General features: G+C 37.9%; 1 protein-coding gene across 2 annotated transcripts in view; it reads left to right on the forward strand.

Moving 5' to 3' along the window:
* Nucleotides 1-23,437, forward strand: part of rdx (BTB/POZ and MATH domain-containing protein rdx) — a 397,937-nt gene that overhangs the window by 321,482 nt on the left and 53,018 nt on the right. For both annotated transcript variants that reach the window (XM_067137249.2, XM_067137248.2), the window contains exons 4-7: nucleotides 7,536-7,687; nucleotides 13,048-13,175; nucleotides 18,104-18,281; nucleotides 22,679-22,857. In XM_067137249.2, the coding sequence (XP_066993350.1) occupies nucleotides 7,536-7,687; nucleotides 13,048-13,175; nucleotides 18,104-18,281; nucleotides 22,679-22,857 (637 nt within the window). The remainder of the gene's footprint in view (nucleotides 1-7,535; nucleotides 7,688-13,047; nucleotides 13,176-18,103; nucleotides 18,282-22,678; nucleotides 22,858-23,437) is intronic.

The following is a 23,437-nucleotide window of genomic DNA, read 5'->3' on the forward strand; positions in this document are numbered from 1 at the left end:
GTATTGAATAGGAGGACATATTAAATTTCCTTTGTAAACCATTTTGTCTTTCCAAATGGCATCTGTTTGCTGCTGACACAGTTTTTGTACATTGCTTGCACTATATTTCTACAGTTTGTACACCCAATCTTTTTTTGACCATGGTTTCTCAAGCCTTCTCTTTGGGAACACTACCGCATGTCTTTGTCAGATCTATGAATTTCATGACCAGATCCTTTCCATATCCCCAACTCTTTTCCATTAATTGCTTCACATGCTGAAACTGCCGTATTTACTGATGGCTGGGACCTTACTCACGAGATCCGATGCAGAATTGAGCAGGCCAGAACTTCTTTTCAGAGACTTAGGAAACTTCTGACAAGCCGTGACCTTTCCATTTCACTATGGACACAACTACTCCGGTGCTACGTTTTCAGCATTCTGTTATACGGCGTTGAGGCATGGACACTAACTGAGACCATGTGCAAGAGATTGCAAGCATTTGAAATGTGGACGTACCGAAGGATGCTGAAGATACCTTGGACAGCTAAAATGACCAATATAGACGTTTTGCACCGTATGAACAAAGAACCAGAAATTCTCACTACCATCAAGAGAAGGAAACTAGATTACTTTGGTCATATGATGCGGAACTCTAAATACCACCTTCTGCAAGTAATACTCCAAGGGAAAATTAATGGAAAACGTGGTCCGGGGAGAAATAGAACATCATGGCTCGGCAACTTGAGCCAGTGGTTTGGGGTGACAAAGCTTACTCTGTTCAGAACAGCTATGAACAAACAACAGATCATGCTACTGATCGCCAATGTTCTGCGAGGACATGGCATATGAAGAAGGAGTATTTACTGGCATTCCTCGCTTCATCACATCCTATGCAAGAGCCATAGATGCCTGTGGGTACTTTAGAAATTTACTTTGTTGAGGGTCCATTTTATATCACCACCTAAAAGATACAGTAGGTGTGACAATATTTTTAAAATATAACAACTGTGTATCAGCTTTGGGTTATGGTTTATATCAGCTGCCTACACCTGACACATGTGGTCAGCTTCAGGTTCCCTTATTGGAACATCACATAAAAAGAAATATATATATCTAGCTAGTATTTATGTATGTCTGTCCAACCTTTGTCTTGTTTCTTTGGTATGAGGAGAGATGAAACATCGTAGCAAGTTTTTACAACCGGATGCTCTACCTGGTGTCAACTTCTTCAGAGGAGTTATTGAGATGAAATGAACAACGTGACATTTGGTAGTAGGAAGAGAGAAGGTGAAACCTGCTGCTGGCACATAGCCTACTCCTGTCGAATAGCACCAAGGGGTCTGCTCAAGGCCTCACGTCCCTATCTGACGAACAAATCACCATCAACAGTGTCATATGCCTTCACTCCATATGAGCATTGTGGAGACATTTGGAATTTAATCCAGGTGTTTGGCACACATTCTGGTGATTAGAAATTATATACTATCACCTCTCCTACCCTGCTGCCAACATTTGATGGTGAATTTTTTCGACCAATGGGACTCGAACTGGCTGACCACGGTGTCAGACCATATAGCCTTGATGCCTTAATTATGGACACCATATATAGATATAGCTCTTATAAACTGAATGTTTCTAATTTGAAACAGACCAAAATAATTTTTTCACCCCACTATGGCTGACCCTCCATAATTTGTGATAATTTATAACTTTTACTTCAGCCACCATATAGAATTCATACACATTTAACATACTATTAAACAGTGATTTTAAGTTTCAGAACCCAATAAACAAAATATAATACCTTATTTACCTGCACTAACCTCCTTATGAAAAATGCTAAGGTTTCCTCCAAACTTTGTTTGCTTGTGCTCCCCTCCATGTAAAGGACTTGCAGATCTAGATCATAACTTTAATTACTGCCAACTCATTTTTTCTTCCAAAGAGAAACATTTAAACTACAGACTGATGCAAAAAGAAATTAAGTATAAGTGGAGGTATTCTCATTTTTTTATATCTTAAGTTAGGCTGTCAGCTATAGGTACAAGGTCAGGCATAGGTGCATCTACCTTACTGTTCCTCATGGAACTCTCCTACCTTGTTCTTCTCTCTAACATTCTTTCCAGTATTTTTGCCGCTTGTAATTCCTCTATAGTTATCACACACTTTTTGTTGTCCCCCTTCTTATTCCCTTTCTCCAGTCTTCTAGCTACACGTTTCTGTCTCCATATGCACTTTAAGAATCTGTATACTCATTGTAGTCCAACAAGTCCAGCAGCCTTTTATCATTTCCACACTACTTTCATCCATTCCTGGTGCCTTCCCCATTTTCATTTTATGGACTGTTAAGTCCACCTCTAACATTGTTATATCATCTTCTACTGTAGAGTCGTCACACCATATTTCTACTGTCTCCTCTGCACAATTTCTCACATTCAGCAGATTATCAAAATATTTCCTCTGGATGTGTTATCAACTCTCCACCTTCCTGTTTCATCAGCTGTGTATAAACTTTCTTTTCTGTTACTTAGTATAATTCCATATATTATTCTTTTACTGCCAGCTCCATCTGTTTGGTAAATTCTTCCCAACTTTTCTTCTTTTTAAAAATCTCTGTTCCATTCTTGCTATGCTTTCTTCTTTTCTTTCACTGCTTCTCTCACCTCATTCCACCAGGGTGTCTCCTTTTCTTTCACTATTGTCGATGTTCTACCACATGCCCTCTCTTCCCCACTTACAAATGCCCTTTTGAAATTGGACCATCTTCCACATTTCCTACTTTAGTAACTGGAATTTATGTTTCAATCTCTCCAGAAATTCTTCCTGTACGTTCTTATCTTTTAATTTCCACACTTTTATTTTACTATCTCTTAACTCCTTTAATTTTTCCATTTTCTCCACTCTTAGTTTTGCTGTCACAGCTCTTTGATCTTCATCAAATGTTTCTCCTGGTAAAGCTGTTACATCCGTCAACTGTCTGTGATTTGTCCTTTCCACCAGAAAGTAATCAGTTATGATTTTATTCTTCTGTCACCCCAGCCATTTCTTGTAATTTTCCTGCTGTTTTACTTCCAAAACCTTGCGTTGCCCACAATCAGTCCATTCCTCTCACAAAACTCAACTAGTTTCTGTCCTTCATTCCTTTTCCCATACCCATATGGTCCGATTACTTCTTCCTTTCCCTGTCTTTCATTTCCCACGTGTACATATGTCTCCCATGATAATCACTTCCACATCAGTTATCTCCATTTCTAGTTTATCTAAGAATTTCTCAATATCCTCCTCTTCGTCCCCTGTCTGTGGTGCATACACTGGTTTGAAATCCTTCACTTCGTTCTTCATTCTCAGTCTAATTTTTATTATCCTGTCGCTGATGTAATTTGCCATATCCACATACTCCTCCATCTGTTTTGAAATTATCTGGCCCACTCCATTTTTTGCCTTTCAGCCACCACTCCAGTATAGTGTATATCCTTTCCTCGGTTTTTCTTCCTCCTTTGCCCTTCCATTTAACTTAGCTCAATCCCATCATTTCTATACCCTCTTTCTCCATAAAATCCACCACTTCTTCTGCCTCTCCTGTCAGGGTCATAAGGTTGATTGTGCCCATCTTCATGATGTTGGGTACTGGTCGCCCATTTTTCACAGTTCCCCCAGTGCCCAAGGAACTGCGTGTTGCTTGCAGGAGGGTACGCCCTAAGCTTCTCCGAGACAAGTTCCGAAGTGCCATATCACATATAGGCTATTATTACAGTGGGATCGCCACTCCCAGAGGACTAGCCTTAAACTGAAAGTTGCTACAAATTCAGTGTTATGATTATTTAGAAAATTGGACAAGTACTTCTAGAGAAAACTGTATGTATTCAAACATGCCATAGGCTGTCCTCTTTGATTGAATCATTAACCAGCCAGCCAAAAGACATGCTACATTTAACTCATGAGCTGTTGACGTACAATGTTCCTTCACCTTCTCCTCACAGCTAGGTACTTGCTTGACTGTGCCCATAAATACATTATGATAAATTGTATGATTTAACACTGTTCATATTGTCATAAGTAACAGTAAAGGGAAAACTAATATGGGACTGCTGCTGAGGGACAGCATTATTATTCATACGTGACATTAAACCACTCTGGACCAAACTAGCTCACTGTACTGTTAGCTTGCACATTCAATATTTGGTAGATTCGAACCCCACCATCGGCAGCCCTGAAGATTGTTTTGCATGGTTTCCCATTTTCAATCCCAGAAAATGCTGGGGCTTTACCTTAATTAAGGCAACAGTTGCTTCCTTCCCAGTATTAACCCTTTGCTATCTTATCATCCCCAAAAGCTTATCTGAGTTTGTGCAGAGTTAAAAAACACTAGCAAAAAAATCTTGTGCAGTGTTGGCATTAGAAAGGACATCCAGCTGTAAAACTGGGCCAAATCCACATGCGTGACACAGATTGCTCCTGACCCCATCAGAGTGAGAGAAGCAACAGAGAAAGAAGAAGAAAAATCATAAACAAACAAAAAAGACCTAGTATCTGAAATAGTGGTTAATATTATTGCACTGAATGTTTGAAAGTAATTTAGAAGTGAGTTACTGTACAACTAGGCAAGTACCCACTCTTAACATTTATCAGAAGGAAAAAGAGAAGAGGTTTGACCCTTTGAAGAATAAACCAAAGAAATAGATGGGCAAAGAAGGGATGATGAAAGTCTCCCTAGGCCTCGCAATCCTCGTACCGCTTTGGTTGGATAAGAACAAGAGTTGACCAAGGGATGTTCGATATTAAAGGAAACCCATCGCATATCCATTTTTCCTTTACCTGTTATCTGTGGCGATATTAAAGTTAAATCATGCAGTTTATCATAGTGTGTTTATGGAGCATAGAAGCTATTTGAAAGTGAAGAAACTCTAGTCACTGGTACATGTATTAGCCTATACGTAGTGTTTCTTTTGGCCGGCTTGTTTATGATTCAATCGAACAGGACAGCCTATGGCTGACAAATGAAGCATGTTTCAGTACATTGCATTTTCTGGAGGAGTATTTGTCCGATTTTCAAAATAATCACATCACTAAAATCAGAAGTTTAAGTGTAGAAAATAGGGTAGTTCCACTTAAAAAACAAAACAAAAAAAACGTTAGCATCATTATCTCAGCAGATACTGAAAGTTGAGCTACGAGCCCCTTGATACCAATGAAAGTGAAGACAGAATGTCAGTATATTTAACAGTTCTCAAGTTATCTAAGGTGGACATCTTAGCTGAAAAATCCTGTATATTATTAAATCTACTGTATTATTAATCTACTGTACACTTCCAGTTTTAACAAATACGGGTTATGAGTACCGTTTCTTCATATTTTAATACAGCAAAAAGCCAAAAAGGAACTAGAATTGGGTCCAAGTAACTCGTACTGACAGTACCGTAAACTTTAACCGAGCCCTACCTTAGTCTAAATACCAAGTTTCAACAAAAGATGTTCAGCAGCTCTTGAGTAATGTTGGAACAGATAGACAGGCATGACACTTTTTTTTCCCATCAGTTTCAAAAGGTCCAAAACTTGTTAGAAGCTGATCCCGCTAAAAGAAATTGAAAGGACAGACAGATGTTATTGTTTTATTTATGTAGATTACATTATGCATTATACACATCTGAATGTCTAACCTACACCAGGAAATCGATGCTGAGAAAGATAGAGGGAAAGTTCTTAGAAAGTTATTAGGCCCTAGGAAGGCATGCGATATCTGGAAGTAAACAAAGAATGTTACAGGACTGACTGACGAAATGAGAAAAAGACATCTGAAGTTTGCTGGGCTTGTTCAGTAAAAGAGTAACAATAGGTTGGCTAAGAGGACCTGGGATTATACTAAAAATACAAGAACATCACAACCTGGATGAAAGAAGGAAATAAAGACCTTTCTGAATTAGGCCTAAACACGGAACATATGCTGGACAGAAACACATTCAGAAAGATGGTTAACCCAGTCGGCAAGTTCCAGGAACCCAAGAAACAGGAGCAGATCTCGGCAGACTGGCAGAGGAAGGCCAAAAACCAAAATATGAATAAGTTTTGGGAGCAAAAGAAACGAGAAGCAGAAAAGTATAAGCAAAATGTGCTCCATAAATGGCTCAAATGGATATTTATAAAACAGAAAGATTATGTTAAGTGTAGTAGTAGTAGTAGTAGTAGTTGTTGTTGTTGGCTGATCAGAATGAAAACCAAATAATATGATGTCCAACCTGCGAGAAATTGGGATGAGCCAAGTGAATTGAGAAATCTACATTCGTAAAGATGGTTAACTTATCAGAAAGTGATTGCTTGAATTAATGCTGTGTGGATGAAGTAGTGAACAATGACAGGTGTTATATGTAATTGCTAGATGAAAGACCTCCTGAAATCAGAGATCTATTGTACCTTCAGCTATCCTGTTGCACTCTATGCGAGTGAATGTTGGCTGACTACAAAAGGAACAGCAACTAAGCATCATGGAGACAAATATGCTGATATTGTCATCTGACATCACTAGATAGATGTTTCCTACACAAGCATAAGAGAATGATTTGGCAATCCAGGAGAAAAATGTGTAGAAGTCTACTTCAACTATTTGCACATGTGGTGTTAACAGAAGCATATACAATTGCAAAGATGAGCTGCTTGTTGGAGAGGGGATCAAGGTACGGACGAATTAGAAACGGACTAATGTGTTAAGAAAGAAAAAAGTGAATCTTCACCAACCATGTACCATCACTGAATGAAATTGAGACATTGGATTGACATATAAAATTACCACTAGGCAGGACAAACACTGATGAACTTGATGATTCCTGTAGTTGACAAGTTACTTGGAAATTCCCTATTTGCTTGTAGGACTTGGCGCAAGTTTTTATGCTCAGACTTATTTATATTAAGTATCAGTTTTGAGATGTAAAAGCATGGCGAACTGAGCCACAGCTGTGGCCAGACTGTTCTACCATGTCAAGTGTGATAGGAGTGTCATACAACTGTGTCATACAACACAGTTTTGTTTTTAGATAAATTGTGTGTGATATAAAGTGTTGGAAGCTAAGATAGAGGGCAAGAGGGAGGACCAGGGCAAGATGGATAGACCAAGAACAGTATAAACAATATAAGAAAAATAAGACTGGACTGTAATAAAATTTCTGAAGAGGAGAGGTGGAAGTAGAGGCAACGATGGAGAAGTGTCATAAACACCCGAACCTGGCAGGAGCTGGACAAGGTGAAATGAAAATGATGAAAATGAAGATGATAAAGAGAAAAAACTCCATCCATACAACTGTATTTTTGTTTCTTGATGAGAGATGTGGCAGAAACAGTATGAAGGACATCATTTTGCTAAACCACAGTAAGTTGAGCTGACCTAAGTGGTTGGTGTAGTCAGTCAGTCAGTCAGTCAGTCAGTTATTGTCCCCTTGTTAAAAAACAAAAAACAAAAAAAACCCGTTGTAATAATGTCAGAAAAATGTCGCATTTGAAATTTGTCTCTCTGATTTAGTGGATAGGATTTAGTTTTTATTATTTCCTTTTTCTTTTCTTTTCAGGTGCCTGAGGGTGAACCCCAAAGGTTTAGATGAAGAAAGTAAAGACTACCTCTCTCTGTATCTCCTACTAGTCTCCTGCAACAAGTCTGAAGTGCGGGCCAAATTTAAATTCTCAATTCTTAATGCCAAAAGAGAAGAAACCAAAGCCATGGGTAAGGATATCATTTGACTGTGTTCTCAATAAATACTTCTCATAGTGTAGATTAGTATTGTTTGTTTACACTTTATTGCTTAAATTCATCTGTTTAACTTCTTGGCATCTTAAATAACTAAAAAGCAATGTTTCGAGACTCTTGCTCAAGGCAGCTTGCACCTTGAGGAGGTGACTTTCATGGGGTACCAGCTAAGTCGACCATTTCTTCCAGTTGTGTCAAACTGCTCCTCTCATCTTTCCCTGTCTCATCTACCTTGAATCAAACACCTTCTGCTTTAATCATGGTGGTTTTTGTTCTGCGGTACCTCTCACTTCCTTGCATTTATTGCCCTTTACTTTCTTTACCTGATAATCTCAGTTTAGGAGGATTTGAACTCTTTCTTCTAACATCATGAAGAGCTGATGGTCTCATTGCTTTGGTTTAGTAAAATTACCACCATGAATATTACAAGTGTTTTGTGTGTCTTTTGAGGTACGAATTTTGTACCTTTATTAATTTAGAATAAAGCTATGCTATATTTTGATGACTCTCTATATAAAGGAAGCATTGTTGTTATTCAGAGCATGCATTTATTGCTATCAACCAGAAACAATATTGCCGGGCTAGTAATACAAGATTGTCTGCGAATGCTAGGCATTTAAGTTTAATATTTCTACTTATCTTGATGCTTGAATGACATTTCTTTACCCATTCTCTCATGACTTTCTCCAGGGCACAGTTAAACAGTAATGGCGAGAGTCCATCACCCTGTCAAAGTCCAGTGTGGATTTCAAATAGCTCAGACAATTCACCTCTAAAGTTGACTTTCAACTTAGTATTCCTAGTGATTCCAATAAGATTGATGAATGTTTGGTGTAAACCAAATTCTTTAAGGACTTTCAGCAGTGACTCATGATGAATACTGTCATAAGCTTTTTTGAAATCAAGAAAGTGATGTTACCGAGCTCGATAGCTGCAGTCATTTAAGTGCGGCCAGTGTCCAGTAATCGGGAGATAGTGGGTTCGAGCCCCACTGTCGGCAGCCCTGAACATGGTTTTCCGTGGTTTCCCATTTTCACACCAGGCAAATGCCGGGGCTGTACCTTAATTAAGGTCACTGCTGCTTCCTTCCACTTCCTAGGCCTCTCCTATCCCATCGTCGCCATAAGATATATCTGTGTCGGTGCGACGTAAAACAAATAGCATAAAAGTGTTTAATCTCTTGTTCCGAACTCTATGGTGTTTCATGGTCCACTTAAGACTGATGATTTGATCAGGACAGCTTTGTGCTGGTCGAAATCCTCCCCTATATTCTCCCAGTTCCTGGTTAGATTGTTCCTGAAATCTTGTACATACAATTTTAGGTAAAATCCTATTAACATCAAGCAGAGATATACCCCGATAATTACTGGGATTCGATCTATCACCATTTTTATGCAGTGGCTGGATTATTGCTGTAGTCCATTCCTCAGGCCTTCAGTATTCCAGATGTGTACGATGTGTTTATGTAAATTTTGAAGGGTTTGTTTATTTGCATTTATTTGCATTCTTCCATAGTTCTGCTACCAATTGATTCTCTACTGTTGCTTTATAGTTCTTGAGGGAATTTATTGCTTTGATCACTTCATCATAAGTTGGTGGTTTAACCTTTTCCTGTGGAGTTTTGTTTTTTGGGGAAGGATCAAAATGAAATTATTCTTTTGGGTCTTCACAGTTAAGTAATTCTTTAAAATAGTTGGCCATAATTTTAGCATTATCCCTATTGTTGTGTGCCATTTCCTCATTTTTATGTTTCATTATAAGTGTAAGTGGAGTGTACTTTGATTGATATTGTTGGAATGTTTTGTAATAGTCTCTTGTTTTGTGTTGACTAAATGCTTCTTCTATGGTATTCAGTGTTTCTTTTTGATAATTTCTTTGGCTGTTTTGTCTCCTGGCATTGATGAGTTCTTCGCGGGATTTTTCGGTTTTCTGTTGCTGGTCAGATAACTATGCTTTATGCCTTTCTTGAATTGCGCTGTCACATTCCTCATTCCACCAGGCATGTTTCTTTATCCGTTTAGTGGAAGCAATTTCCTCAGCTACGTCTTTTCACGAGAGTTTAATCCTGATGTAAACATGGTATGTCCACGCCTCTGCCAAAGAAAGAGTTGCGATTCGCCGAGCGTGTAGTACCGACCTCCACCCCGTCAACGTCTCTTGTTCAGACGTACAGGGCTGCGCATTGTGTGTGATAACAGTGCGAAGATCTGAATAAACGTCTAAACCTGGATTCTATCCACTTAATTTATTGAACACATTCACAGTGCACTGCCTATGGTCACTTCTGAGCGGTTTTCCTCTTTTGTGCTTCACTACACGTGATGATCCTACCTCTTGCTCCATTTCTCTCACTATGAATACTGACACTGACTTCTGCTGCAAGATGCAACACCTTATCTCCATGCTGTAGTTCCCTCACTATGAGAAGACTTCCTGTATTACACCACGCCTTGTGCCTTCATTTCTCGTTATTTAATCACTATTTTATATTAAATATATATATATATATATATATATATATATATATATATGACAACCGTATTTTAATTTGATTACATACTCTTCCTAACTCTCTAAATGTAATAAACTAAATTAAAATAAAATAATTGCCACATACTATTTTTCTTGGAGCTCACATACAGTCGAGTGAGTGCGACGGTTGCTTCTCCAATCAACTAGGTCTATGTCAGAGTGCAAAGACAACATGTTCCACCTATTTGTTTACATCAGGATTAAACTCTCTTGAAAAGACTTGTACAGTTTTCAGTTTGTTCATTATCGTCCCCAGTTTGTCACTGAGAAGTGTTTTTAGATCTATCCATGTCTATTTTATTATTTATTAAATAACTGGGATCATAATTTCTTCATCTGGTGGATTGAGATTTTTTTCTCTCCGTTTATGTGTTAACTTTATAATTTTTTATATATAATCTGAATCGATGTCGACCCCCACAGATTACTTTCACATTATAAACTTCTTTGTAGTAATCTCTATCCACGGCTACAGGGTCAATTTGAAACTCCCCAATTTTACATTAGGACATTTCCAAGTCATTAATTTGTGTGGGTGTCTCTTAAATCTAGTGGTTTCCAGAATAAATCCATGGTCCTCACAAAGTTCAGTTAATCTTTGCCCATTTTAGTTTGTGAATTTATAAGCTGGCCATCTTCCTACTGTACGATATTTTCCTTCTTCCCCAATTTTTGCATTTAAATCTCTAAGCAAGATTTTAATGTTTACATCAGGGATGTTTAGTAGTAGATGGTCCAGTTCTACCTAAAATTTGTCAGTTTCTTCATTTTCTTTGGCATTTTTTTCATTTGTTGGGCCATGGACATTTAACAAAGTGAAAAAATGAGTGTATCCTCCTGATTCAATACATCATATATTCCATCATTAGACGGAGTAATCAAATTCAAACATGTTTTGGCTCGTTTGAGCCATCTTCAGTGAAAAAGGGGAGGGGTTTGAAATAATTTACATAATACAAGCTAAAAAAAATGCCAAAAAACATAATGAAGGAACAAATGAATAAACAAAACAGAGCCTAGATGGAAACAAAATTAGCACAATATACAATATTTACATCATCATGTGGAGCAAAAAACAACTCATTGCGACAAAATTCAGTGAAACAGGGGTTAATGCAAAAGATAAAAGAAACTAAAAACTGGGTTAACCTAAGAAGAAAAGAAATTAAAACAAATGATACAGATGGAGATGAACAATAAGTTCACATACTGAGGTTGCGGACCCCTTAGTTTACAAAATATTAGTTTTATTACAATACAAAACAGGATGAAATCACTGTTGAAAATTCAGACAGAAAATCTATCTTTGCAGAAACTCATCACATCGAATTGGCTATGAGGGGAGCAGGAGCGAAAAAGTTAAAGAAACCAAGCCTGACATAACGTGCAGGTGAAAAGCCTGTGACAAGGAAAAACACCGATGAAATTTTAAGCTTTAGAACAGCAGCATTCTCAATATCTTCTCAATCTAGCTCAATCTAGCTGTGTTAGGGAGATGACAGATGCATGCAGCTTCTCAATTTTATGTCGCGGCCCTTCCGACCTTTTATAATAAGGCAAACCAACCAGCCAACATTATGAAACGATAATCAAGAATGGGACCGTTAGATTGAGAAGATATTGAGAATGCTGCTGTTCTAAAGCTTTAAATGTCATCGGTGTTTTTCCTTGTCACAAGCTTTTCGCCTGCATGTTATGTCAGGCTTGGTTTCTCAAACGTTAACAATTTTTAGTTTCTTTTATGTTTTTTTTTTCTTCTTTTTTCTATTTTGCTTAACGTCGCACTGACACAGATATGTCTTATGGCGACGATGGGATGGGAAAGGTCTAGGAAGTGGAAGGGAGTGGCCGTAATTAAGGTGTGCCTCGTGTGAAAATGAGAAACCACGGAAAACCATCTTCAGGGCTGCCGACAGTGGGGCTCGAACCCACTATCTCCCGATTACTGGATACTGGCCGCACTTAAGCGACTGCAGCTATTGAGCTCGGTCTTTTATGTTTTCTATTAACCCCTGTCTCACTGAATTTTGTCGCAGTAAGTTGTTTTTTGCTCCACATGATGATGTAAATATTGTATATTGTGCTAATTTTGTTTCTGTCTAGGCTCTTTTGTTTTTTCATTTGTTCCTTTATTGTGTTTTTTTTTTGGCATTTTTTAAGCTTGTATTATGTAAATTATTTCAACCCCCCCCCCCCTGCTCCTTTTTTTCACTGAAGATGGCTCAAACAAACGAGCCAAAACATGTTTGAATTTGATTACTCCATCTAATGATGGAATATATGATGTATTGAATTAGGAGGATACACTCATTTTTTTACCTTCGTTAAGTGAAAACTGTCAATATGGAACGATTCTAATATCTTGCCATGGACATTTATCAAAGTTTTATTTCTCATTTTAATTGTTAAAGTTGCCATTCTTGGAGAGGTTGATGAGAAGTCCTTGATTGAGTATAATACTGTTATGTACTAGGAATCCCATTCCAAATTCAGGACCATTCTTCAGTATCCTTTTTCCTAGAGGGCCTTTGTAAAGGCGAGATCCTCCAGATTTTATTGGATCTTGATCCGTATTCCTAAGTTCCTGAAGAGCTGTTATTAAAATTTTATGTTGATCCATTATATCTTTTAAATGTGAATTCAGCAATTAATAGAGGGAATATTAAATATTTCAGTTATTTCATATCTGACATTTTGTATTATATTCCATTTGGTTCTGTTGTGAACTGATTCTTTGTTTAAATAATTCATGTGAACCTTAAGTCATTATGCCATGAGGTAATGTGTTTTCCTTTATCTTACAGAGAGCCAGCGAGCATACCGGTTCGTGCAGGGCAAGGACTGGGGCTTCAAGAAGTTCATTCGTAGGGACTTTCTCTTGGATGAAGCAAATGGCTTGTTGCCGGACGACAAGCTGACAATATTTTGTGAGGTAACTTGGGGAATGTGCATCTTATAATAAGCAAGATGGCACACCTATACATTCAGGAAAATTTTGCATTTTGGCATGTGCCAGTTTTGTCTAGTTAACATACCCAATGCCTTTTGATTTGTGCTATATAGAGGAAATGGAAAACAAGTTGAGGCCTAGGTATTGTCTCGTCTTTGTTGTTCTCCCTTCAGAATGGCTCTTGCATTCCAGCCGGTCGTGATCTCCAGCTCTTTCTAGACTTCCTGTCTGCGAATGTTGCCATTGTTAAATGTGATAAGAGCATCATATATACACTACTCTTTTGTATTTTCATATATACAGTACCCATTTGTATTTTGTGTCTTCCCTTCATTTCTTCAAATGATTTGGATGTGTGCCTAATCTCAGAAAAATGGCTTTATAGCCAACATAGCAGCTTCAGGTAAAGAGTTAATGTGGGTAATTGCAGTGTTTTTGGTAGCCTCATCTGTTACAACTGGGCGAGTTGGCTGTGCTGTTAGGGGCACGCAGCTGTAAGCTTTCATGCAGGGGATAGTGGGTTCGAATCCCACTGTCGGCAGCCCTGAAGATGGTTTACCGTGGTTTCCCATTTTCACACCAGGCTAGCGCTGGGGCTATACTTTAATTAAGGCCATGGCCACTTACTTCCCATTCCTAGCCCTTTCCTATACCATCGTCACCATAAGACCTCTCTGTGTCGTGCTACGTAAAGCAAATTCTAAAAAAGTAAAAAAAAAATCATCTGTTACATATTTACCACCACTTGTCTGAACAAAGTTCGTGGATGAGCTTATCGTATGTTGAAATTTTGTGGAAGAAGGTTGCCTGTACAGCATTTCTCATACCTTTTGTTCATTGCTTCTTATGACTTCACCATGGTATTCAGACAAGAAGGGAAATCAGTACTACTGAACAAATGTTTTTCCTCTCTTTTTTTTTTCACCCCTTTAGTTCTTGACAAACGTAATCAATAATGCACAATCACAACACAAGAAAAAAATCAGCTAAAACATCAACGTATTATGGTGGAAAATGGCATGCAAAATGAAGCGGCCTGTTCCAAAACTTGTCTTATCCAATTTTTAAAAAATGAGTTAGAGGTAGCATTATGTTCTTGGTTAGGTTTGCGATAAGTCTATCACCAAAGTAGCTGTCAACACTTGCCTTTTCCCATAGAAATCTGAATCCAAAGTATAAGTTATCATAACAAAATAAGAGAAGAACTTCTTAGCTTGACCAGGTTAAGTATACATAGGTGTATTTAACTTCGTTATGTAAATAATGTGCCCCGTGGTAGCACAGTCAGCATATTATTTTCCCAGCGGCTCAATTTCTTCTCAGGGTATTCCACGTCTCTCGTAAAATCTGTGATCTTACATTTGGTCGCGCTTAACGTGAGCTCTGAAGAGTATCAGTCCATCGCAGACGTATCACCGAAGTATTAATTCGTGTGAGAGTACCGACTACCGAAAACCTCGAAAAAATTCTTTAGCATTCGTCAATCCATTCAATTGCTTTGGCCTATATTTAACTTTAACTTAACAACTAACTTATGAGCTAAGCGTTCAGAGAAAGAAGTCATTACACAGACACATTCTAGAAAAATAATATAATAGTATTTATTGAAATAAAATATCAGCCTCCGAAAAATTAATGTGAATTTGGGTTGTACTATCTTGATATCATATACGCATAATAGTTCAGAGTCAGCGCTGGCTCAAAATAAAAGAAATGTAATTTGAATTTCAGACTATTTACACACTCACATACTCACATTTATGTTTTTGTTCATTCATATTCAATATTTCTATTTTATGTTCCATATTTATAATTATTTTGATATTATTATTCTGAAATGAGGTCAAAATGACCCTTAATATGTACACTTGGTCACTGAGCAATCACAGTCTTGCTTAAAATACTTCTTTAGCTTGATGTAAATACTGTCATGTTAATTGTATTATCTATTCTCAACACACTCAAGTCAATTACTTCTGAATCAAACATATAGTTCACCATAATAAAGCGTAATAATAATTAAATAGATTAAAATCAGATTGCAAATATAAAACCGAGCATATCTTTGGGTATATGCCTCTGAAATAAACCCTAGCATGAGTATAAACTCATAAAATTGCTCTCCTAAGTTGGCATTTATAAATCTGAACTCTGATTATATAGTCCTTCTTCTTTAATACGCTTCAATAACAGCTTACGGGCTAAGGCAATACCTTCCTAGCCTGTGAGACACGGCTCCTAACCTACCATTTCCCTACTCATTATATTTTCTAAGAACATCGCCTCAAAGTAATCTCTGTTTTAAAATAAATAAATCATCTAACTACCTATTTACGTAGTTTCCGATCCACACACACATCTACCCCAGGCTCAATATGCCTTCCTTTTCTCACATTATACAATATCTTGTATCCTTACGGGCTACTAAACTCATAGGGTCAGTTAGAATGAAAATAACACGCATTCATGTTTCGAAGTATGTCACCACATCAAAGAATATCGTAATTACACTTGGTCATGAGCGCATTTAAATAACATGTCAATGAACTCTCGTATTTAATACACAACCTCTACAACTGTCAGATAAATACTGGCACGAATCTCAATTCTACTATGGTACATATCAATCTTACCTCAAATAGGTCACCCGTGCAATGTACTTTCTTTCACGTACTCTTTTTATTTCAACACGGCATCTCTCCTCATATTCACGTAACATAGTGTTTCCTCAGCAAATAGCAATTCATATCCACACCGAAGCACATAAATAAATATCCGTGTTTCAATATTCCTTACTAGACTCCGTTGAATAATCACATTACAACTTCATTTCAATGTACTACTATCACTTCATTTGCATACTCTTTACCATAAACATATCGCCGATTACTTTTGTACCACTACACTAAGCATCTCAGAATTGCCTTTTTATAAAACGCATTTCAATAACCTCTTATATTTTAACATAAGACAGAGTTCAATGCCCTCATTCAACAGACAGACCAAAGAGTGGACCGCGCGGGTCAAATGTGACGTAACCATTGTACAATTAAAACGAGATCTATTTAAGTTCCAACAACGTGTGTTAACTCATTGCTATCAGATATTAGAAAAACACTTCTTTCATTTACTCATGCCACTTTATACTATTTCTGACCAAGTACGGTAGCGCGTATATAATGTAATATAGATCTTATTCTACACTGCCATCTTATATTAAGGCCTTAAATATCTCAGACTTCACTTGAATAATTAACTCACATTCTTAATTAAGTAATTAATATCTCCAATTAATTGACACATGCCAAAGTTAGAGTGCGGATGCAGATCGAAAAGAAACTACGTAACTAGATAAAAATGTGAGGACTTAGCTCGTTAGATGTTACATGTGTGTGGTCCAGTAGTCGCTCCAGTGCTTGGATGTAAGACCCGCGGTTGAGATCTGGGTCTGGTCATCCTCCGTCCACGCGTTTGGAATCGGCTCCTGGTGGGTTGAGATTCTTGCTCGTCATGGTCTGGACATCAGGTTGGACATCGCCTTCCACGTCATCGTCTGGTCGTCTGGTTGGCTGTTGCCTTCCTCCGCCGTAGGTTTTTTTTTTAATTCCTCGGCTCTTCTTATATCGTCCGGGGGTGAATTATTTCGTCAGTTTCTGAACGACGATCGTAAATCTTTGATATCCTCGTAGACCAATTGCAAACGGGCACAATACTAAGTACAGCCTACTCATTTTTCTTTCAACTACCAGTGAACCGTTTATTAATATTATCAGTTAAGTAGAATGAACAAATTTCACTTCATCTCCTCAGAAAAGTAATTGCTTCAATAAAGCGATAATTATCATGCAGGGTGAAATAAGTTTGCTTGTCAACAAGCGCTGGCTCATTCTGGGATAGACAGAGTTCTGCCGTGAGATCAGACCAATGACAGAGGCTGGCAGTGATCCATGATCCACGAAATAGAAAAGATAGTAGCAGAGGTGTTTGGCTACTCTACGCATACATAGAATCTCTATGTTCCTTTCTTCCTCCAGTTGTCTCCCTACCACAATAACTGTCATGAGTTACACAGTTACCTTGGCCCATCTCTAATACAATTAAATAAGTGGGACTTATAGTACAAAATTAAGGGCCTACACGTTTTTGGCTTTTCCCTGAAAAATTACTTCAGGTGGATAAGACGAGTTTTGGAAAGGACTGGCTGGAATAGAAAATCCTACTAACTTACACAGCACAGATTCCACTAGAAAAATTAACCAAACCTCAACCTTCTGAATCTAATGGTTCTTGATATATTTGTTTTTAACTGACTGTGCAGTGGTTTGCTGAAATCATACAAGTGGCCTGCACAGTCAATAAAGTAAAATAAAATAAAATATACTTCCAATCAACCAAAATGAATAAATCGTACACCAGATTAATCAGCAAAGTTCAAACGTTTTTAAACTTAAAAAAATAATTTTTCACAAAAATGGCCATTCATACTCCCCGTTAAGGATAACTGTAAAATGTTGTATCAGCAAACTGGATATCTTCACTGTATGGATAGCAGTACAGAGTGCTTCCCAACACGTAGAATATAATATAACTATGAATCACTTGTGTCATTAGTTATTGGGGGTGGAGAGTGGTAAGGTTTCTCCTTTAGGGACCACGTAGGGTACATAAAGTGTATTTAGATTCATATGTGAACAATCTTCTGCTTCTTTTCCTTCTTCAGGTGCTCTCTCCTCACAGAAGGTTGGGATCTTCAACGGTAGATGTCAGTGCTCCAATTGTTCTCTGAATTCCACTGTAATATTCTTCGTGATTTGTAACTGTTTTATACTAATTTTACAGATTTCCTGTAATTTTTCAGGTATCAGTATGTTATAATGTACTATCACTGTATCTTTGCTTTTGTATTACAGGTGAGCGTTGTGGCTGATAGTGTTAATATTTCCGGTCAGTCAAATGCTGTACAGTTCAAAGTGCCAGAATGCAGACTTTCTGATGATCTGGGGATGTTGTTTGAAAATCAAAAGTTTAGCGACGTTACGTTATCAGTGAGCGGACGTGAGTTCCAAGCACATAAGGCAATTTTAGCAGGTATGTTTTCTTTGCAAAATATTTGCTTTTATTAAATCAGTTCTTTTTCTAACACTGTAATGTATCTTCGTAGATTTGTACAAAATCTAGGAAGTTTGGGAGGTTTAGAAGGATTAAAGATTAAATCTGAGATATCCAGAAGTATATTGAATTAAATAATTTTTAAAGATAGCCTTCTTGAAACTTTCTGTGAAGAGCATTTTAATTGATCTATACAATTTTTTAATGATTCTTTACACATAATGTGTACCATAAGGAAAATAGTATGCTACCACCACTTATGGTCTGCTTCGAAATCTGCTCTTGGCATTGCTATCACTTCTTCCAGTTGTCTACGCTTCTCCTTCTCCACCAGAATAAGATCAATCATTGTCTTTGTCTTTCTCCCCAACCACATCTAGTTATTTTTTGCGAGTTCTTTTTCCTAAACCACTCAACACTGCTGAGTCATAGTGACTGTCTCGTAGACTCCGGAAAGAAAAACAGTGACAGTGAACCTGTCAGGAAGACTATCTCTGTTCTTGATTACAATGGAGCTAAAAAGGGGGTTGATTTCAGCGATCAAATTTCTTCCTATTATTCGGGTTTGCGGAAAGGTTTAAAATGGTACAGGAAAGCAGCCCTAGAAGTTATCATTGGAACAGCCTTGGTGAATGCTTGGATACTTCACACCATGACGTCTGCGAAAAAAATGCCAATACTGCATTTTCGAGAGAAGGTCGCAAGAAGCCTTGTTGGAAAGTCCGAAAGGAAGAAAGATCCCTTTGCGAGTCCAAGGTCAGTGGAGAACAGGTTGTCTTGTTCTGTGCGCATGCCTTTGGTATATTCAAAAGACCTGCTGACAGCCTCAAATCCAGCTGACAACTCAAGGGGCAATTGACAGTCATGTTTTGTGATTGCATTCAGCTTGTTATTGCCCCAGATTTCAGGATCAGTGTATTAGCTGTTTAATTATGTGTTATACAAGTGTCATATAGCAATAAGTATTGTAGTCTTTGTTAACTGTTATTTGGAGTACTCTTAACATATGAGGGATCTGTGTTGTGAAATATTAGGCATGATCTCATGCTCGTTCATTTACTTTGGAATAATCAGCATACCTGGAATGAGATGCACTGTGGCTTTGAGCACAGTCTCACTAAAATACGGCAAGACACTAAGAGTGGATACACAGAATGTCACACTTTTCAGATTGATAGGAATGTGTGTATTGTACCAAAATAGAGGGGAATGGAATCCTAGTACTTCATTCATATACTAAGAATGTTTTACTGAGAATGACTATTAGAGGGGGCTAAAACAGAATTGTTGAAATTAGGTCTTAAGAGGAGACCAAAACAGACTTGTATACAATCATCACCAAGGATATACAAGCAGGCATGCCATGAACAGGAGTAGTGTTGTTGGAACAGAGCTGTGAGCTTTGAGTGTGCGCTCTCATGGTGAAGTGTTGGAACAGTCTTAATACGTAGACTTTCACGACCACTAAATCACATTATGATAATTATTTGGGAATATTAGGTTGTGTAATATTAATTATCAGCTGACGCATTTCGATCCTGCAACCAGGATCGCTTTATTGGAGCAGTCATTGTCATTGAGTGTATTAGCGGAGACTAAAATTAAAGTGTTGACTTTGAGGAGTGTTTGGAATCTATTGGTCGAGTGTAGTAGGGTTGGAGTAGAGAGTTATCTTTGTTTAATGGCTGGTGTTGTTATTTCTGTGTTTCTTGGCGAGTGATATGCATCAAGCAGTTCAGTGTGCAGAGCGGTCACTTGAATTGTGTTAGTTATTGACCTCGTCTGGAATCGAGTCAAGTGTACTGTTGTCATGCTGTGTGATATGTCCATGTGTTTGAAACTGTCCGCATTGGAGCTGCTGTTTAAAGTGTCTGGTTCCTGCGATATGAAAGTGAAAAATGAGACCTGTCAATCAAGATTATGGAGGACTGCCCATTCCAGGTAAAGGCTGTCCAGCCGAAAACCGGCTTTGTGGACTAGATACTTTGTAAATAGCCAGTAATTAGTGACCTGTTGTCATTTTCAAGTATAATTATGCTGCTTGGGTCATCCTAGATTAAAATTCGATCAATTAAACATTAGTGTTTTATTCGTAACAATACCAGTAGTCATATTCTCAAGAATGGACCCTCAAAGGATTGTGATGTCCACTCCCCAATGATGCTGGGAACTGGAAATTGACTCATTGTGAACTGAGCAGAAACATGTTTGAAAGAATAGGAAATGATTTGGGTAGAACCTGTTTACGGAGACTTCATTGTGTGAAGGCGTGGTGTGTGTCCTTAAATGCAAGGTGCCAACCTTTGAAGTGGGTTATCAGTAATCAAACTTTACCCCTTAGCAAGATTTTCAACTCACGTCCTCCCTTCTCGATAATGATAACCGCCTTTCCCTTCCAGTCTGCAATCTATTCTACGGCAGTATATTATATTACACAATAACATTTGCACCCTGCTGTTAATTCAGTGATAAAACATTCTTTGTAACTTGTTTCGCACCCAGCAGCTGCTTTTCAGATTAGGTATTCTTGAAGCATCCTTTCCTCTATGATGACACTTTCGTCTTCTGAACCATTAAGTGATTCCAGTGTACCTGCATGTGCTTAATGTAGCCCTCATTTCTGTAAATACAACACTACTAAAGAATTTATAGTGGAGAAGAGCACAGTATAGTTCCTTCAATCACACGATGAATTTTAACAACGCTTATGGGTAAGAAAAGGAAGGCTGGGCTGAGTGTCTCAGACGGTTAAGGCGCTGGCCTTCTGACCCCAACTTGTTAGGTTTGATTCTGGCTCAATCCAGTGGTATTTGGAGGTGCTCAAATATGACAGCCTTCTGTCGGTAGATTTACTGGCACGTTAAAGAACTCCTGTGGGACTAAATTTCGGCACCTCGGCTTCTCCGAAAACCGTAAAAAAATTAGTTATTAGTTATTATTACTATTAACAAAAGTCAGTGATGATTGAATAGAAGTATCATTGCCAACTCGCAAGCACTGAAACGAGGGAGGTTGAACAGAAATGCTGCAAAGGATTGAAAATCTTACCTTCTTTGTTTCCGTAGAAAATTATTTGTTAGTGTTAATGTCACTTTTCCGTAATAATTTCCCCTTTGAGCATAGTGCTGTAATCGTGAGGTGAAATTCGTAATAATTACGGACAATCCGTAATAGTTGGCACCGCTGTAAATGTTTTCATGTTTGTCTTTGTCACTTCCTCTGAACTTACTATTGTGTTAATCCATGTGAGTGTTTCTTTTGTCCTGCTTCCTATCTTTGATAGTTGATATTTCAAAGGAGACAGGTAAATTAGGAGGAGAACATTGATGGGGGAGTCAGTAATGTTGTTGAAGCTGGCAGATGGAGGTAGGTGACAGAAACAAGAAAAGTTAAAACTTGGATCTGCTATGGACTTGCAGATAAATTATTTTTCTATACAGTAATCTTTCTCTTCAGAATAATTTGGAGAAGTAGGTCATTTAGTGGCAATTTATATGGTGAAGCTTTCATCAAAGGCTGTGTTACAGGAGTAGGTGGTGGTGACAGTGACAAGATGATGTGTTTAAATATGGTTCTTTTGATTATGTGTTTACATATCGTCATTATGCCTGCGAAAACCGCTATATGAAATATTTCAGCTTAGAACTTCAGTCGATAAGATTCTGTCATTTAAGGGTCAACATTATGTGAGGATATTCAAAAAATTCTCGCTCTTGATAATATATATGTGATGTGGGTCAGTATTTCTGCCACAACATTATCACTAATGGTTTTTTCAGGCGCAATGACGGTATGCTTCCTTATTTGTGCAAGTAAACGTGGATGGTCAAGGTGGTTTTAGCGATTATAGTTTTAAGGGGAAGTTCAGTTCTTGCTCTAGGATTTGTATGTATTATTGAAAGAACAGTTGAAGCAGTTTTGATCGAGTGTGAGTATGTCATATAAGCAGAATTTGACTGTACAAAAGACTGCAGTTGGTATAACGATGAGTTTCATTATTGGAAATTCATCTGTAATACCAATAGTTATTTTTTAGTTCATGAAAGATGTTTTGAGACAGTGAAACGGTAAGTGGATAGAGGGTGTTCTGTTACATTGATTCACATATTATGGTGTTTGGAGTGCTCCTGAATATGGTATACCTACTGTAGATAATGCATCTAACAATGAACTCAGATGATATATTCACACAGATTGCATCAATGATTACCTTGGTGGCTGTTTTTCCTACAGTAGAATCCTTTATTCTGTTGCATTTATGGGATACTGTCCAGTTTGTTTGAAACTAACCATTGTTTCCATATGGTATCTCTTAAGACATGTTAATTCCCATACTATTAGTGTGATAACTATTTTATGTCTTGCATTTTTTACAGCTCGAAGTCCTGTCTTTGCCGCTATGTTCGAACACGAGATGGAAGAACGAAAATTCAATCGTGTAGAGATTACAGATGTAGATCATGAAGTGTTGCGCGAAATGTTACGCTTCATCTACACTGGTAAAGCTGCCAACCTCGAGAAAATGGCAGATGACCTCTTGGCAGCTGCTGATAAGGTAGGCTGTCTCTGATAGGGTAATATAGTATGTTTGGCACAATACAGTAAAACCTCGTTAAGACGTTTCTGCAGGGGACAAGAAAAATGGACGTATTAAGCGAGAAAACTTACTACTGATTATACGAGGCATTTTACATTGCGTATCCGCGGGTACAGTGAAAACTATATCTACCATTTCTAAAGATGTGGAAGCCTTTTATTTCGGAGCAGTGGGTTATTAAACATTATTTCATGGTCACACTCTTAGACAATGAATCGGAGGCTACTCTTGTCCATGTGTGACCGGGGGGAATCAGGAGGAATGACTTTGACCGCCATTTTGAAAAACTTCGACCTTTAGTCGAGTGATCGAGTCAACTCGAAGGTGCGAGTTCAACATTCGCTACCTCTGCGCTCTTAAAGATGCGTGTGCCAGTCTACTTTCTGAAAGATTTTAATTTTTTCTTCATTAGCAGGGAATTCACAACTTTATCCATATCCATAACTAGGCTATCACAAGACAAATATGCACCATGCTAGGCAATTTCACACGATTATGTTCCTAATCCAGGCATAGTCTACCGTATCACGCAACAAAA

This window comes from Anabrus simplex, chromosome 1, assembly GCF_040414725.1.
Source record: "Anabrus simplex isolate iqAnaSimp1 chromosome 1, ASM4041472v1, whole genome shotgun sequence".
Classification (NCBI taxonomy): domain Eukaryota; kingdom Metazoa; phylum Arthropoda; class Insecta; order Orthoptera; family Tettigoniidae; genus Anabrus; species Anabrus simplex.